The sequence below is a fragment of the Quercus robur genome, chromosome 8, assembly GCF_932294415.1.
Source record: "Quercus robur chromosome 8, dhQueRobu3.1, whole genome shotgun sequence".
NCBI classification, from domain to species: Eukaryota; Viridiplantae; Streptophyta; class Magnoliopsida; order Fagales; family Fagaceae; genus Quercus; species Quercus robur.
The window spans coordinates 50,099,164-50,115,141 of NC_065541.1; the positions used below are offsets into that span (position 1 = coordinate 50,099,164).

At 34.0% G+C, this 15,978-nt stretch overlaps 1 protein-coding gene across 1 annotated transcript; it reads right to left on the reverse strand.

Moving 5' to 3' along the window:
* Positions 1 to 262: 262 nt before the first annotated feature.
* LOC126696857 (caffeic acid 3-O-methyltransferase-like) lies at positions 263 to 3,167 on the reverse strand. The gene is made up of 4 exons (XM_050393584.1): positions 2,707 to 3,167; positions 1,212 to 1,522; positions 874 to 938; positions 263 to 592 (listed from the first exon to the last, which is right to left on the reverse strand). Exons 1-4 carry the CDS (start codon positions 3,132 to 3,134, stop codon positions 296 to 298), a joined length of 1,101 nt encoding a protein of 366 aa, XP_050249541.1. The 5' UTR covers positions 3,135 to 3,167; the 3' UTR covers positions 263 to 295.
* Between the last annotated feature and the right edge of the window lie 12,811 nt (positions 3,168 to 15,978).

Here is a 15,978-nt window from a genome sequence, read left to right on the forward strand (position 1 = left end):
CTGATAATGGTATGAGAATGGTTTTATTGATAGAATTCGAATAATGACACAATTCTCCTTAAAATTTAAACTTGGGATTTTAATGCTTAAAAATACGGAGATCAAGGTTTCACTTTCACATACTCATTGAAATAACTCTTTTATTAACCCAAACAAAGGAAATCAACATTAGAAATTTTCAAATTACAGCTTTGAATAAACCTCACACCAAAATCCCTTGTTTGGACACAACGTAAAAGTTCATAAAAAGAAAGAGGGCATCTCTAAATAGTAAATATTACATGAAGCAAGTCGTTTACTTGAAAAACTCCATAACCCACAGATCACAGACAGAACATTCAAATTTGATGCCACTAAATCCAGCCATGGTTGCCAAGGCCATGATTTCTTCTTGGGTCCTTTCCTTTCCTCCAGTGTGTAGAGTCATCATTAACATATCCAATTGATAGGTGCTCTTCATAGGAGTGCTAATATTGGGCATAGTTGGAATAACTGCCTCTACAACAACAACCTTTCCATCATTTGGGATAGCATTGTAGCAATTTTTTAACAGCTTCAAGCAGTATTCGTCACTCCAATCATGAAGTATCGTCTGAAAAATCATCCAATTATGGCATCATTTTTCTTGAAAAATTATACCATGTATTATTTATTTAGTATAAATTATATATATATATATATATATATCATTTCTACCTAATAAATAACCGGTTTCTTATAATATTTTGCGCCATTACCAAATCAATTGGATGGGGAATAATTGAGACAATCAAATAAGAAGAAAAGCATTTCCTATGGAACACAAAAATCAGTTTGTAATGTATTTGGATTTATGTCAAGGGTAACATAATGCCTTTTAGATATGAAACTAACCTTCATAAAAATGACATGTCCTTCAGGAACGTTCTCAAACATATCTCCTTCTACATGTTCCACACCTGTAACATAAATTAAAACCTTATCTACATATATTGCGTATAAATACACCTTAGGCTATTAAGGTTTTCAAACTAATGATCCAAAATTATTATTCCTCAAAAACATTAAAACATTTGATCAAATTTTAACTTTTAACTTATTCTTCTTCTTCTTCGTTTTTTTTTTTTTTTTTTTTTTTTTTTTTTTTTTTTTTTTGGGGAGAATCAATCATGTTTTAACTTGGTAAAACAAGACGACACCTGAAAAATAAAAATTATGAATTGAAATAATACCAGGATAAGGTCGAGCATGTTGTATAACATGAGGCAAGTCGAAATTAATGCCCTTGATATTGGGGTATCTAGTAGTTATTAGGTTAATGGTAACTCCTAGACCACCACCAACATCGACTAGTTGCCTGAGTTGCTCAAAACCTTTGTAAGACTCAAGGATCTTCTTGATGACAATAGTGGTGCGGTTGGATATTGCTACGTTAAACACCTTATTAAATCTGGGGTCCAAGTCTGTATACTTGAAGAAATGCGTGCCATAAGTCCTATTGAATGGAATTCCTCCCTCAAGAATTGCACCGTTCAGTTGGGACCTATGAAGAGCTTTGGTTAGATACCATATCTTTCATTTATCTAGATTCAAGGGCGCTATACAATTACAATAGCATATTTAATTTTTGAAAATTAGATTGGGGAATTGGGTATGCTTTTGAGGTGGTACTGAACCACATAAGTGGAACTACCAAATCTTATGAGATGGTTTCATGAGACTATTCTCTCTCTATGTAGAATCCATACGCATAGAACATACACATATTATGAAAGCGACATCTTATAAGATATATTTTTTCTCTCAATAAATGACCATATGATATATCTATCTCCATTTTGTGAAGTTTAATTTTGGTTTTGAATTTCGTCCTTTACACCAAAAAAAATAATTAATTTTCTTTACTATTAAAAGAAAAATGATTAACTTTCAAGCAAAGTCAAAGTTGCAAATCTTCTGTATCGACACGGCTTTTCCATACAACTAAACAAAACTTTGTTTTGCTTTTGCCCATCAATTATTTGACCCAATTATTTTTGATACCAAGTTTTGTTGATATCAAATGTAATTATTTGACCCAAATTAAGCAAGAAACGAAGTTATTAAAAAGGGCATAAAGCCTATCATAATAAAAATAGTAAAATATAGGGGCAATTACATATATACATATAGCAGATAGTAGACTTTGACCTTTATTTCAAATTTAATTCAATGTTTAATTATATTAACCACCATTTTTATAGTTTATAAGTGTTATAATGTTTTGAGAATTTTGTAATTTCACTCGTTGACACCTTCTAGTATTTTAACTAAAACATTCAGGATTCAAATCATCTATACCCTAATTATCAAATAATAATAATAATAATAATAATAATAAAATAAGTTACGGCACAAAAATAAAAGGGTCTAGATTTTCTCTTACTTCACACATTCGTAACCAATTACCAAAGGTAATAAGCAAAAATAAATCAAACAATCAATGAAGACCATGTAAAGGGGAAAAAAAAAATTTATAACTACAAATTATTTTATAACATTTTTACAAAATATTGACATGATCAATTCTTATTAGTTTTTATCTGGACTTATCGTTAATATCATTTTTTTTTTCACTTACTAATAACCATTTATCGTATAAAAAAAATGTTGTAAAATAATTTATAGTTATAGTATTTTCCAAATTCAAAATAAGAAAGGAAAAAATAATAATAATAAAAAACGAACCAGCATTTTATAAAGACTTGGTCTTGAATCAAGGCCATGAAGGGACCCAATGACACGCCATCTTCATTAGTCACAAAGTACTCAGACACAGGAGTAAGACTGTAGAGCCTCTGGAAAGACCCAAAGTCCTCATCAGCAACCACGGTGCAACCAAGCACAGAGTGGCTGACCAGCAGCTTGAGAATGCGGTCCAGCATCATGGCTGCGTCGGGGTTCTTGGTGGGCATCTGAGCTACAATCTGCGAGGGAGAGAGCTTGGCTCCAGGACCCGCTTTGGTTAAGATATCAAAAACCCCAAGCTCAATGGCCGAGTGCAAGACCATGGGCAGCACAATGGAGGTCGAGAGCTGCATGGCACAGGAGAAACTCTTTTCTTCTCTTTGATCATTATCAAGATTTCTTGGATTGGATTCTTTTAGAAAGGCCATAATATTAGGACTAAAAGTGAACTGAACTCTTATTTGTTTTCATCACGTACAAGATATTTAATTGAATGATTGATATATATAGGCATTCAAGAATAGGTAAAACTTATTGGGCTGTGTTAACGGACACTTTATATATAGGTATTCAAGAATGGGTGAAACTCGGTTAACCACAATATTTTTTACTTTTTTTGGGAAAAATTTTTTGTTTTGTTTTTTGTTTTTGTCATTTTTTTTTCCCAGTATTATAGGTACTATTAGGAGTCCTTTTTTTTTTTTTTTTTTTTTGACAAATTTCTTTGTCTTTTTATGTACTTAACAAGCACCAAGCGGTGCTTGTTAACATTTTCCATATTGTTTACCTAAAAAAAAAAAAAAATTCCATATATACATGGTTTTTGTTGGGTGCACGTGACACCCTTGGATTCCAGCACATACATTTGTCAAAGCTTATTTATGAGCTTGTAGTCTTTTTATGTACTTAACAAGCACCAAGCGGTGCTTGTTAGCATTTTCCATACAGTTTACTGAAAAAAAAAAAAAAAAAAAAAAAAAAAAAAAAAAGACATTTTCCATACATTCATGGTTTTTGTTGGGTGCACGTGACACCCTTTGATTCTAGCACACACATTTGTCAAATCTCATTTATGAGTTTGTTCCAAAAGTCGGACAATTATTAGGTACTCCCGGAGTACTATAAATGTATACTCCCTCCTCTCACAATGAATAGCGGGTCTCACCATGAATTTAATTAGTGGGACCCACCATTTATGTGAGAGGAGGGAGTACGCATTTATGGTACTCCGAGAGTACACAACAATTTCCCTCAAAAGTCTTCAAAATTAGCTCTTTCATTTATTGAGAAATGATAAAAACTTGGGAGAAGTTTGACTTCTCTTAATGAGAAGTGATGCAAGGTGTGTGGGACACGCTGAAGTAAAAGAAAAGAAGGAAAAAAAAAAGAAGGAAACTAAGGCCATTTGGCCTTGTGGGTAGCTAAAGCAAACAGAGAGCCATTTTGGCCGTGAGTTCAAGAGTGAGCAAAACACACAGAAAAGAGAGAGTTTTGGCTTGAGAGGTGTAGTCCGAAAAGATAGAGAGAAACACAGTGAGAGTGTGAGAGAGTGAAAAAGAAAAAAAGGAGACATTTATCCTTGCTCAAGCTACACACAATGAAGATAAATTTGTGGTGTTCTCTTGGAGTTTTTGAGTGCTACAACCATGGAGAGTTGGAGTATTCAGAGGAAGATTTTGCTACTGGTATTGTGGTGAGATTGTATTTTACTCCTTGAGATTTAATTTGTTGTGTATCCAATTTATTGTGAACTCAAGTTTAGCATAAACTTGATAGTTGTAATCTCTATTTCATAGTGGATATTTTTCAGATCTATTCCATGGTTTTTCCCTCTACACCGGAGGGTTCTTCACGTAAGATTTGGTGTTTTTGTGTGATTGTATTTATGTGGTGTTAGCTGGAAATTTTTTGTTTCCATAATATTGCTATTGCTTGGTGTGTATATGTATGTATATATATATATATATATATATATATATATATATATATTTTTTTTTTTTTAATTTACACATAGACATAGCAGGGATTTAGGATTTTTCCCCAACAGTTTTCAAATCGAACAGTTCAACGAAACCATTAAAGCGAGAGATTTAAGGTTTTAAAGGTCAGATTGAAGTTGAACCGTTATGGTATCATAATTAATTTAATAATTATTTAAAATATAAATAAATATATTAAATTAATATAAATTGAAAAATAAAATAAAATAAAATAATCAAATTAAATGTATTTTTCAAAAAAATTCCATAACTTATTTAACATGCTAGTGCCTAGATAAAATGTCATCATCTCATTAACAAAAACAAAACAATAGATGCACTTAGATAGGGGTGTGCAAAAAGCCGAGGAAGCGAAAAAACCGCTTCAAACTGATCGAACCGTTGCAAAAATTTGGGTTTGGTTTCGGTTTTATTATACAAAAAATCAAAAATTTGGGTTCGGTTTTTGGTGGTAGATTAGAATGCACTAAATTGACACGCACACAGAGTAACAAAGAGTATCTAGTAAAAGACACACACCATTGCAGTACTAAGACAATTGCGAACCAAAGGCCTGTTCAGAATTGCTGTTCTAGACCAAGCTAAAAATAGGCTAATTTTGGACTAATTTTACTCTACTCTCCCTCCCTCCTCCTCAATCCAAACGGACCTGGAAAAAAGGTCTCAAAGAAGTGTAGGATGATATTTAATTTTTTAAAAGAAAAAAAAGTGGGTTTTGCATTCTTCCCCCTACCTCTAAGAAGGCCTACAAAATATTGGATTAATAAAAATTCAACCTAACTGAAATTCCAAAATTGTTTATGAGTGTGTTGATTGAGTGGATAAGATATAAAATAAATGTTAATAGAACCTAAATAAGAAAACTTATATAGTAGGTTCCAGTTAACTCAACTGGTAAAGTCTCTGATGATTGAATCTCAAATATCTTATTCAATCCTCGCCTACATCAAAAACCTATTGATGTCTTGACTTCATAAAAAAAAAAAAAAAAAAACTTATTTAATAATTTTGCATCTAAAAGGGAAAAAAAAATTAATTAGAAAAAACATACGTTTTATAGAAATTTAAATAAAAATTCTTTAATTTGAATTTAGAAATTTTAAAATCTCAATTAAAATTATTGTCTTATATGGGCCCCAAATTGTTTTGAGTCAACCCTATTTGAACCTTGAAACTCACATGATTGATTGGTTTTTGAGCCTTGATGGTGGTCTTGGGTTTTAGACTGATTGCGATGATTGATTAATTGTGCTCATGGCGGGATTCAATGATTTGGGTGTTTGGATTTTGTCATTGGTAGTGATGGTTTGATTTGTCATTGCCAAAACCCAATTATATGGTTTGAAGGTCGATTTTATGACGACTTGATGGTGATGGTTTCGGATTTGTGTGGTATTGGGTTGTTGTGTAGGGGCTAGTCTATGGTTGAATATGGTGGTTTAGTGTTTATCTTCGATGGTTTGGGGTACTGATAGATTATTGTCGCCAATTTAGTTGGATTTGGAAAATTTTGAATTTTATTTGATTTCTTTTTTGGAAAATTGATTTTTATCTTTTTTTTTTTTTTTTAATCATAGATGTTCTCATTGTGGAAATTGTAGAAAATTGTTATAGAAATGGTAGAAATTGGTTGAATTTTTTAAAATAATTTTTGGAAAATTTTGATGGGTTTATTGCTTTTCATTAAAAGAATTTCTTAATTTCTTTTGTATAAAACTATTTAATTAAAAAGAAGAAGAATTACCTCTATTCTTTTTACTTTGAAATATATATATATATATATTTAAAATAATGTTATATTTATGCCACAAAAAGCCACTTTATATAATTTTACATATATATTTTAAGTTTTTTTAACAACATATCATAAATCTCATTATTTATTTTACAATTCATCTCATTAAAATAATCTATTAAACCCCCCACCAACAACACAACAGTAATTGAACCCAAAACCAAACCTACCACTGCAACCCAAACCCATCCCCAACCTAGCAATAAGCCAACAATCCACACCAACTAAGTAACAACCATAGACATCGAGAACTCACCCCAACCATGGAAACTTTCAAAATTACTGCCACCAAGACCCAAAACCAAATAGAGTTGCTGCCATCAAAATTAAACTCACCAACATTAACACCAACAACCCACACTCTAGCCATAATGACCACTAAACTGAAAGGAGGGGCTTGAAAAAAAGGGGGAAGAGGAAGGACGAGGGATGAGGGAGAGTGTGAGAAAAATGACAACAAATTAAAACGTGAGAGATTTTGTCGAAAGGCATTGTACTATAATGTATTATTTGCTAGTAGAGTATCAAACACTACCTTATTCATTGAACCAAAAATTAAATTTTTTTGTAAAACTTCATTTGAAAATGATAGCAAATAAAATAAATCTAGAGGATTAAGATGAAGTACATGAGAGATTTTATTATTTAGTTTGGGTTAATATATGCTAACCCAAAAAAAAGAAGAAGTAAAAAACATTCAACCCAATGTGAATTTGTGTACATGGGAGTGCGCTTAATAATGAACCAATTGATATTATCAAAAGAAGAAGATGGGCGCTCTGTTTATTTCGCTGGAAAACCTTCTATAAAGATAGTTTTCCACATTTTTCAGTGTTTGGTAGTATAAAAAAATTGGCCAACGGAAAACTATTTTTAGTCAATGGAAAACTCTTATAAAAATAAGGTTTATTTTCTATAGGTTGTTTTCCAAAAACAAAATTTTGGAAAACAATCTCTCTCTCACCCAGTACATAGCTCCTATAAATATTATCTTCTTCTGACCTAGGAAAAAATATTTTCTTTCGCTCATTTAGTCTTTCTCACAATAAACTCTCTCACCTTTTCTCCTCCGTTTGTTTTTTCTCTCTTTTCACACCCTCACTATCACCCTCTCTGCCCTCTTCTCTTCCCACAGATTTCTCTCTCTATCTGCCTCTCTTCTCTTTTTTCTCCCTATTTCTTCTATCCTCTATAACACTGTTCTTTAATAAGGTTTTAGTATATTTATCAAACTATTTGTACTGGATTAGTTTGCCAGTAAAACTATTTGGCCTATGTGGCATTTTGAACTATTTAAAATGAAACTTAAGGTTATAATGGTTATTTTGAATTATGAGAAGTATGGTTTATATATATATAATGTACGTTACTGTTTATATACATGAGCAAGATGGGTATTTGAAATCATAAAAATTGGATAGCTAATTTTGATTGGATCCGTTGTCAAAATTTTAGTTTGAAAACCAAATTCATTCTTGGTTTTTATTATTATTATTTATTTATATTGATTACATTACGTGGGTTTATACAATACATATATTATACATGTTTTAAATTATACAAGAAATGTTATAAAAATTGTGAATACCAAGCACCAGAAAACATTCTCAAGCCCATATTCAAGGTTATTACCAAACACCGGAAAATAAGATAATTTTCTAGAAAATACTCTCTGAAAAATGAATAATTTTTTAGAAAACGTTAATACCAAAACAAACAGAGCAGAAAGAAAAAAAGTTCAATAAATGTAATATTTCCTTTTAAATATCATGCACAGTAGCTATTAATGGAGTTTTTACACTTTTTTTTTTTATAACCAAAAGACACCTAAAATCTGTTAGTGAGTTTCAATTAGCTCAATTAATGAAGTCTTTTATTCTTCGATAAGAGAGTAAGAATTCAAAAATTAATCTGGGTTTAAATTTCCCAACATTCTCTACGTAATAAGGAATTTATTTTATTAGCTTCTACTTGTTTAAAATTCTTAATTGGTAAATTAATGAAGTTGTATGTTAAAATATTTATTAATATTATTGGCACTTCTTGATGTTTCCATAAGATCATAGTTTAAGGTTCAAATTCTCCTCCCCAACCTATTGAATTATAATATATAATCAAATAATGTTGCAATTGCCAATTGATGTCTTGAGATCATGAGGAATCTTCGCAATCTCAATTAAATCCTAAACGTGCATGTATCAAGATGTAAATTACCTATTATATTTTGTATGACAATAAAGCACTTGTTTTATAATTACTTTTGATAGGCCAAGAATGTATTGATTCCTTGTGATAAATTAACCAATTAATTAGCCAAGTGAATTAATTAAGTTAATTAACATGCAATACACGTAGTAGTATAAACAAATCACCAACTAAGTTAATATGTAGCGGAAAATAAAGTTAACACGGTGATTTGTTTTCGAATGGGGAAAACCTACATGGCAAAAATCCCACTGGGTGATTTTAAGGTCACCACTCCCAAGAATCCACTATTATCACAACAAGCGGTTACAAGTAAAGGAATCTCAATACCTTATACCAACCTACAGTTGAACCTTTACCCAAATATCCAATTGGACTTGTTTTGTAGTGACAATCTCTCCTTTCAATGCACAGCTCTCAGTACATGACTAACTAATTGATGCGTGGAACCTAGTACGCGGCTTACACACCAACTTAAGAAAAATGTTGGCTGCAAAACTCTTCAATTCATCAACACGATGAAGATCACGAAACTCCTTGGTTACAAAACCCTACGGTGTACAAACACAGCAGCTTCTTGAAGAGAAAGATGAACTAGGGCAAATTGTCTCCAGTTCACAATATGCTTGTGAAAAACTTTTGCATTGATGTGCATTAACTGTGACGGCTCTTAAAATAATCCTTATATATGTTTAGGGTTGTGAGAAAAGAAAACCCAAACATGAATACACGGATTGGAGTGAAATCAGATCTGAAAAACTGATTTTCTTAAATCTTGATAGATAGGGTATCTATCAAGTAGCTGTCGAGCATCGGGCTAAACTGCCTTTTAAACCTCGATAGATGTTATCTGTCGAGCAAACTATCGAGCTTTAAAATCAAGTATTTCTTCACTTGAATGGCTTTAACACTTGAACTTGAAACCTTGTTCTTTGAAGCATTAAACATATACTAGATCTACCCAATTACAAGTAAAGTTCATTTTGTCAAAGGATTAGCCAATTCTATATCGACATATATTCCTAACATGATTCACATATGTCCTAACAATCTCCCCTTTTGGCAATCTGTGACAAAACCACAACAAACAAATAAACATATGGAGAAGTCATAAATCACTCAACTCATACTTACTTGTTGAATACAATAAAATCTATCCTAACACAAACTCTTGAAAAACTTTGCAAGAAGAGAGTTCATGGCAAGAAAGACTTTGACAACCTGTATTACTTAAACACTTTAAACAAAACTCATCACGGTATCTTAGTGTGAAACAGAAATATAAGATTGCTTACAATTAATAAAAAGCATGTGCATAAAGAGAGAAAAGAAACAACACATGTAGAGATAGGTGAAAGAACTGTAATAACAACCTCATCATATATATATAACATCATAAGTATAAGGTTTGCTATCACAAAGTAAGAACAATGTATCTATAAAAGAAGAAAAGAAAAAAATACATAAGTCCTCGCTACATCCCTTAAAGAAAAACACTCCTCCTAACAAAAATCTCCTATATTAACTCTCCCCCTAAATACATGACTACTCTCATCCCAAAACTACTTCCTCTTTTTGTTATGAATGACAAAGGGTAAGTAACTCAAGCAGTCATCGTGTCATCACCGGAAGAGCTAGCATCCTCATCCTCATCATCATCGTCGTCATCGGAGTCACCATTATCGTCCTCATCCTCAGATGCCTCTGGAGAAGGAGAGGGAGACTTTACGAAGCCACCAAGGCGAGCATGTTGTTGAGCAATATGGCCGACACGAGTGTTCACTGATACAACTCATCACTGAGTGTGTCAAGGCAAGCATCCATGCGTTGCAGCTACACCATGACTGCCTCGAGGGTTACACCACCCGCCGATGAAGAAGGAGCGGATGTGGAAGGAAAGAAAGAAGCTGGAGGAGTCGCTGTCTCTGTCTGTGGCCACTTCGGTCGAAGCTGGGCCTCGCTCTGGTCGAAGTTGGGCCTCGCTCCGTCTGATGGGAGCAGCGTCTATGGCACACATAGGGGAAAATAGTGTAGACTCTAGATAGGAGACAAAAAAGTGGTGGAGAATCCGCGTGATAGCCAAAGGAAAAATGAGCTTATCATGGGTCGCCGTATCCCTATAGACATCGATAACAAAGAGAATGAAGTGAGAAGGAAAGTTTATAAAGAGTCCATCAAGGAGGGACAACAAAAATCAAGCACGAGGCTTTGTGATTGAGTTATAGTGAGATAATGGATGGAGAATGAATGTCATCACTATGTTAAGGAACCTCGTACCTTTTGCAAAGCTCGAGTAAGGGGTGTTTTGACAGTTACCCCAAGAAGAAGGTGTCTCACAAAAGCAAGACGAGAGCTCGTCTTTGGACACAGTCCTTAGACTTTCACAACTAGGGTAGTCAGTAAACTCTACCCTTGGGACATGTAGCACCTCGGATATAAGATCTGGAGTGACTACAATGTGTGTAACTCAAACGTGAGTGATAAAATGAGGTACTGTATAATCAAATCCATGCATATTGGAGTAAAACTCCTATATGATCACAGAGGGACAAGCGACCGAGATGCCACACAGTGACTCCCAACCCCTACTATAGATGACAGTGGAAAGGTCAGTATCGGAAAAGTCCGATAGAATGACTTGGCGTTTCGAATGAATGCCTTGTCGAGAGAAGTTCTCCGAAAAGTCCTTACGGGCTTCATCATCATGGAACCGGACGTGAGATGGAGTAGAATCACAGGAGGAAGAAGAAGAACGAAGAGGGTTCCGGGACGGAGTGGATTTTTGTTTAGGTGCCATAAAGCAACTAACGAAAGAAAGTGAGGGAGAAAGAGACAAACATAAAAGCATCAAACAGTTCAATATAAGAATATAGAGAAATGAAGGTACGTATGCATGAAAAATGCATGAGCATGTGAAATGCAACAGTAAAAGCATATGGGCTCAGCCGAATCCAAACTTACCAGCACACATCATTTTAACATAATAATCACACATCTAAAATGCATGAATCATAGTTAAAATGCACATGTGATGCAATGCATGATGATTTAAAATCATTTAAACAAAAACCCATCCCAAAAATTTCACAAAAACCTCATTAAACATGAAAAACCCCATAAACTTTTCAAAAACCCAAAACTTAGGTCAGAAAACATGAAATGCATGATAGAATAGAGAAAAAGGATCATACCAGATGAAGAAAACTTGATTTAGGCCGAAGATCAAGTGGGGTAAGTGAAGAGGTTTAGTTTGAGGTGTTTGGGAGTGATGGGAGAGAGTTTCTATCGAGAGAAATTGGAGAAAATGAGAAAAGAATCACGCTAACCCTTTTTTTAGAAATCTCAGTTCCTTAATAGATCGAGAGGTGTCTAGAGCTATTGAGAATTAAAAACTGCCAAAAGGAGCTATTAAGAAGCTATTGAGGAGCTATTGAGAGGTGTCCACAACAAATTAACCTTGATGGATCGAGAAGCTATCGAGCATCTATCAAGCATACAAAAACTTCCTCGATGGATTGAAAATCTGTCGAGAAGCTATCGAGCCTGATTCTCAAAAACCTCAATGGATCTAAATTGATAACAGCTATCGAGAAAGAAAGCTCAAGAGGTTCAATAGATAGCTTAGCTGTCGAGAGGTATCGAGAAGTTGCCGAGATTGCTTAAAAACAGTTTTTCAAAGAAGAGAAAAATACAGACATGAATGCAATTTAACATGCTACTCAACCAAAGATCCAACCAACATTTTAAGCTCTCAAAAACATCTCTCATCAAGAAAAATGTTAAGCATTTAGATCCAAAACACACACACACACTAAACAAGTCTAACCAATTATTGATTTCAAAAACAAGTCAAGATAGTTTAGTGAGCATACATTAACGCATGTATTCCTTGTGATGGCCAGATTACATTGTACCTACACATGTGTCAAGAGTAGTAAAGAATATTGCATGTTGTGTGTGAAAAACATCGCAAGGTTGCATAAATGTTTACATGTTATGATGATTTGAGATATAAGAAAATCACTTTAACTCACACACAATCATAACTACTTAATGGGGACTATCACCTTCGAGGTACATCCTATAACTCCCATATCTCCTAGAAGACACGCTTGCAATCATATATAAAGCATTTTGATTATTTTTTCTTTTATTTTTCTTTGCATATTTTTCTTTTGAGCAAACCATGCATGGGCATATAAGAGAAAGAAAAGAAATATCCAATTATGTTAAGCTTTTGACATTGCACTTTTGCTATACTGAAGCATACAGATGTCATTTCATGATTGGCGGGCAACAGTGATGAGATAGTTATTTATGCCTTTCTCTTAGGATTTTCTAGTCCTTCTCGTAAAAAAAAATGATATGAGTGTTAAGTACAAGAGATTACTTAATCTTACTCATCACAAACACGAGCCACAAAGCTCACTTACTTAATGGTGCATAGAGATGCTTATCTAAGCTATAAATGATACAAAGTTTAGAAAACCTTGTTTCAATGGTCATCCAACAAAAACATGTTGAACAAAGCAAAGTATAAATTAGACTGACTCAAAATAAGAAAGCGAAACACACAAGTAGTGCATACTCAAAAAACAAGAAAGGGAGAGAGAAAAAGTGACTAAATCACTTGGAGCTTTTTTCCTTCCACACTTTGGAAGAACCTTTCCATTTTACAAACCCTTGATCCAGCGGTAAGGGGGAAGAATTGAAACCGTTCAAATTCGAAAGGAACATGAGGGCTTTGAGTAGATTTCCAAGAGGAGTAAAGGAGGATGGAAACTGATTCTGATTTCCCGATGAGACCATACTATTACTCTATTGAGTGGCTAACCACTTATAGCAATTAGGTCAAATATGTCCAGTTGCTCCACAGTGATGACAGAGATGTTGCTTCTTCTGCTTAGGCTTTTGAGTATTTCTCTTCTTAGCCCTAAGGTTTTTATTTTCTTTCTTATCCAGCTTAGGGAGTGCTCCTAAGATAGATTTGACCTTGTCTATGTTCTTACTAGCTAACATATTTTTCACATCATTGTTCTCAGATTCAACATTATTAGTAGGAGAAACAAAAATAGTAGTACTAGTAGAAGAAATACTAGGAAAAAAGAAATCATACCCTAAACCAGTTTGATCGGAAGCAAATTTCTGAAGACTAAGCATCTCATCAAGCTTTGCACTTGAAGTTCTCTCCAGTTGAGCCCTGACTTGAAATAACTCTGCCTCAAGCTTCTTGGTCTTCTTAGCCAAGAAATTATTCTAAAATATCAGTGCTCCAATGGTCTTCGTGGAGATTTCTTATCGTTCAAACTCCACTTCACTGAGCTTCTTGGTGGCCAACCTATACAACTTCTCATGCTTTTCTAAGACCTTGTATAATTTTGCATAGGTTGTGTGGATGTCACCTTGTTCATCCATCTTCTCAAATTTTGACTCCACCAAGTCCTCTTCTTTATCCACATCTTCAACAATCCTCTCAGTAGGATTTACAGTGGTAGTGAAGGCATTTAGGATTCCATCATTCTCATTATTAGAATCATCCTCAGGCTTGATGTCGCTTAAAGTAGCAACAAGTGCCTTGCTTTTCCCAATGGTCTTGAGATACGTAGGGCATTCTTGTTTCATGTGACTGAAACCTGGACACCCAAAGCACTTTGGTCCTGAGGGAACAGTGTACTAACTGCCATCCCTAGCATCCTTCTTTCCTTTGTCTTGGTTCTTGAATTGAGATGAACTAGATTACTTGCAGTCTTTGTAAATCCTTTAGCATTGACATTCTTCATAAACTTTTTGAATTGCCTAGTATATAAGATTTCATCTTAGAATCTTCATGATCTGAAGACTTATCAGTGTCATTTCTCTTGGCCTTCAATGTCATGCTCTTTCCCTTACTAGATTTCCCTATCCTTGTCAAACCTAACTCATAGGTTAGCAGATTGCCAACCAACTCTGTTAAAGGAATTTTATCAATATCTTTTGATTCCTCAATCGTGATGATCTTGGCATGAAATCTCTCGGGTAGAGATCTGAGCACCTTTTTAACAATCTTGGGTTTAGGAATGATTTCCCTAAAATTAAAGGCTAAGTTCACTATGTCCTTAAGCTTGGCATATAACTCATTGAATGACTCATCTTCCTCCATCTTAATCTCTTTGAAACTTGTAGTAAGCCTCTAAAACTTCGAATCTTTGACAGCCTTAGTTCTTTCATAGGTTGTCTGGAGGATGGTCCATGCTTCCTTAGCAGTTTCAGTAGAGGATATCTTCTTGAACTCCTCATTCATGACCACATTGAATAAAACATTCAATGTTCTACTGTTGAAATTTTCCGCCTTGATCTTAGCATCATCCCAATCAGCTAGCGCTTCCCTTGGCTTGATCTATCCTATCTCCACAGCTTATCACACTTTCTCATCTAATAACTGCAAGAAAGCTCTCATGCTGTCATGCATACTTTTCAGTATGTATAGTTAGGGTCCATTTGGATACAGCTAAAAACTGAAAACTGAAACTGAAAATTGAAAAGCACTGTAGCGAAATAATTTTTAAATGTGTAAATAGTACTGTGGGACCCATTTGTAATAAAAAAGTTACTGAAAAGTGAAATTTGTGGGTTCATGAACAGTACACGATGTGCACTGATTGGTCCAAAAAAGTTTGAAAAGTCAAAGTTTGCGGCTATTGTTCATTGAACAGTGATGAACAGTAGCCGCAATATGAAAAAATGCATGAAAAAAAAAAAAGCAAACAAAACGCAGACGCAGACATATCAGCCCAATCCAAACGCAACTTTAGTGTCATCAAATAAGGAAGGTATAATAAGAGACTATCCTCTATCCATGACAAACAGGGGTCAATGGATCACATAGCAAAGATTAATTCTAATTAGAGTGTGCCTGCATTGATACCACTAGATAGGCCAAGAATGTATTGACCCTTTATGATAAATTAACCAATTAATTAGCCAAGTTAATTAACATGCAATACACGTGATAACACAAACAAATCACCAACTAAGTTAATATGTAGCAGAAAATAAAGTTGACATGGTGATTTGTTTTCGAATAGGGAAAACCTACATGGCAAAAATTCCATCGGGTGATTTTAAGGTCATCACTCTCGAGAATCGACTATTATCACAACAAGAGGTTACAAGTAAAGGAATCTCAGTACCTTACACCAACGTAGAGTTGAATTCTTACCCCAATACTCAATTGGACTTAATCTGTAGTGCCAATCTCTCCTTTCAATGCACGGCTCCCAGTACGTGACTAAC

Bases quoted from the DNA above. Each gene is read 5' to 3' on its own strand.
- LOC126696857 (XM_050393584.1), bottom strand. From the start codon at position 3,134: ATGGCCTTTCTAAAAGAATCCAATCCAAGAAATCTTGATAATGATCAA. The intron at 939-1,211 runs GTATTATTTCAA...TTTATGTTACAG, and splicing joins ACATGCTCGACCTTATCCTG to GTGTGGAACATGTAGAAGGA. The intron at 593-873 runs GTTAGTTTCATA...ATGATTTTTCAG, and splicing joins GACATGTCATTTTTATGAAG to ACGATACTTCATGATTGGAG.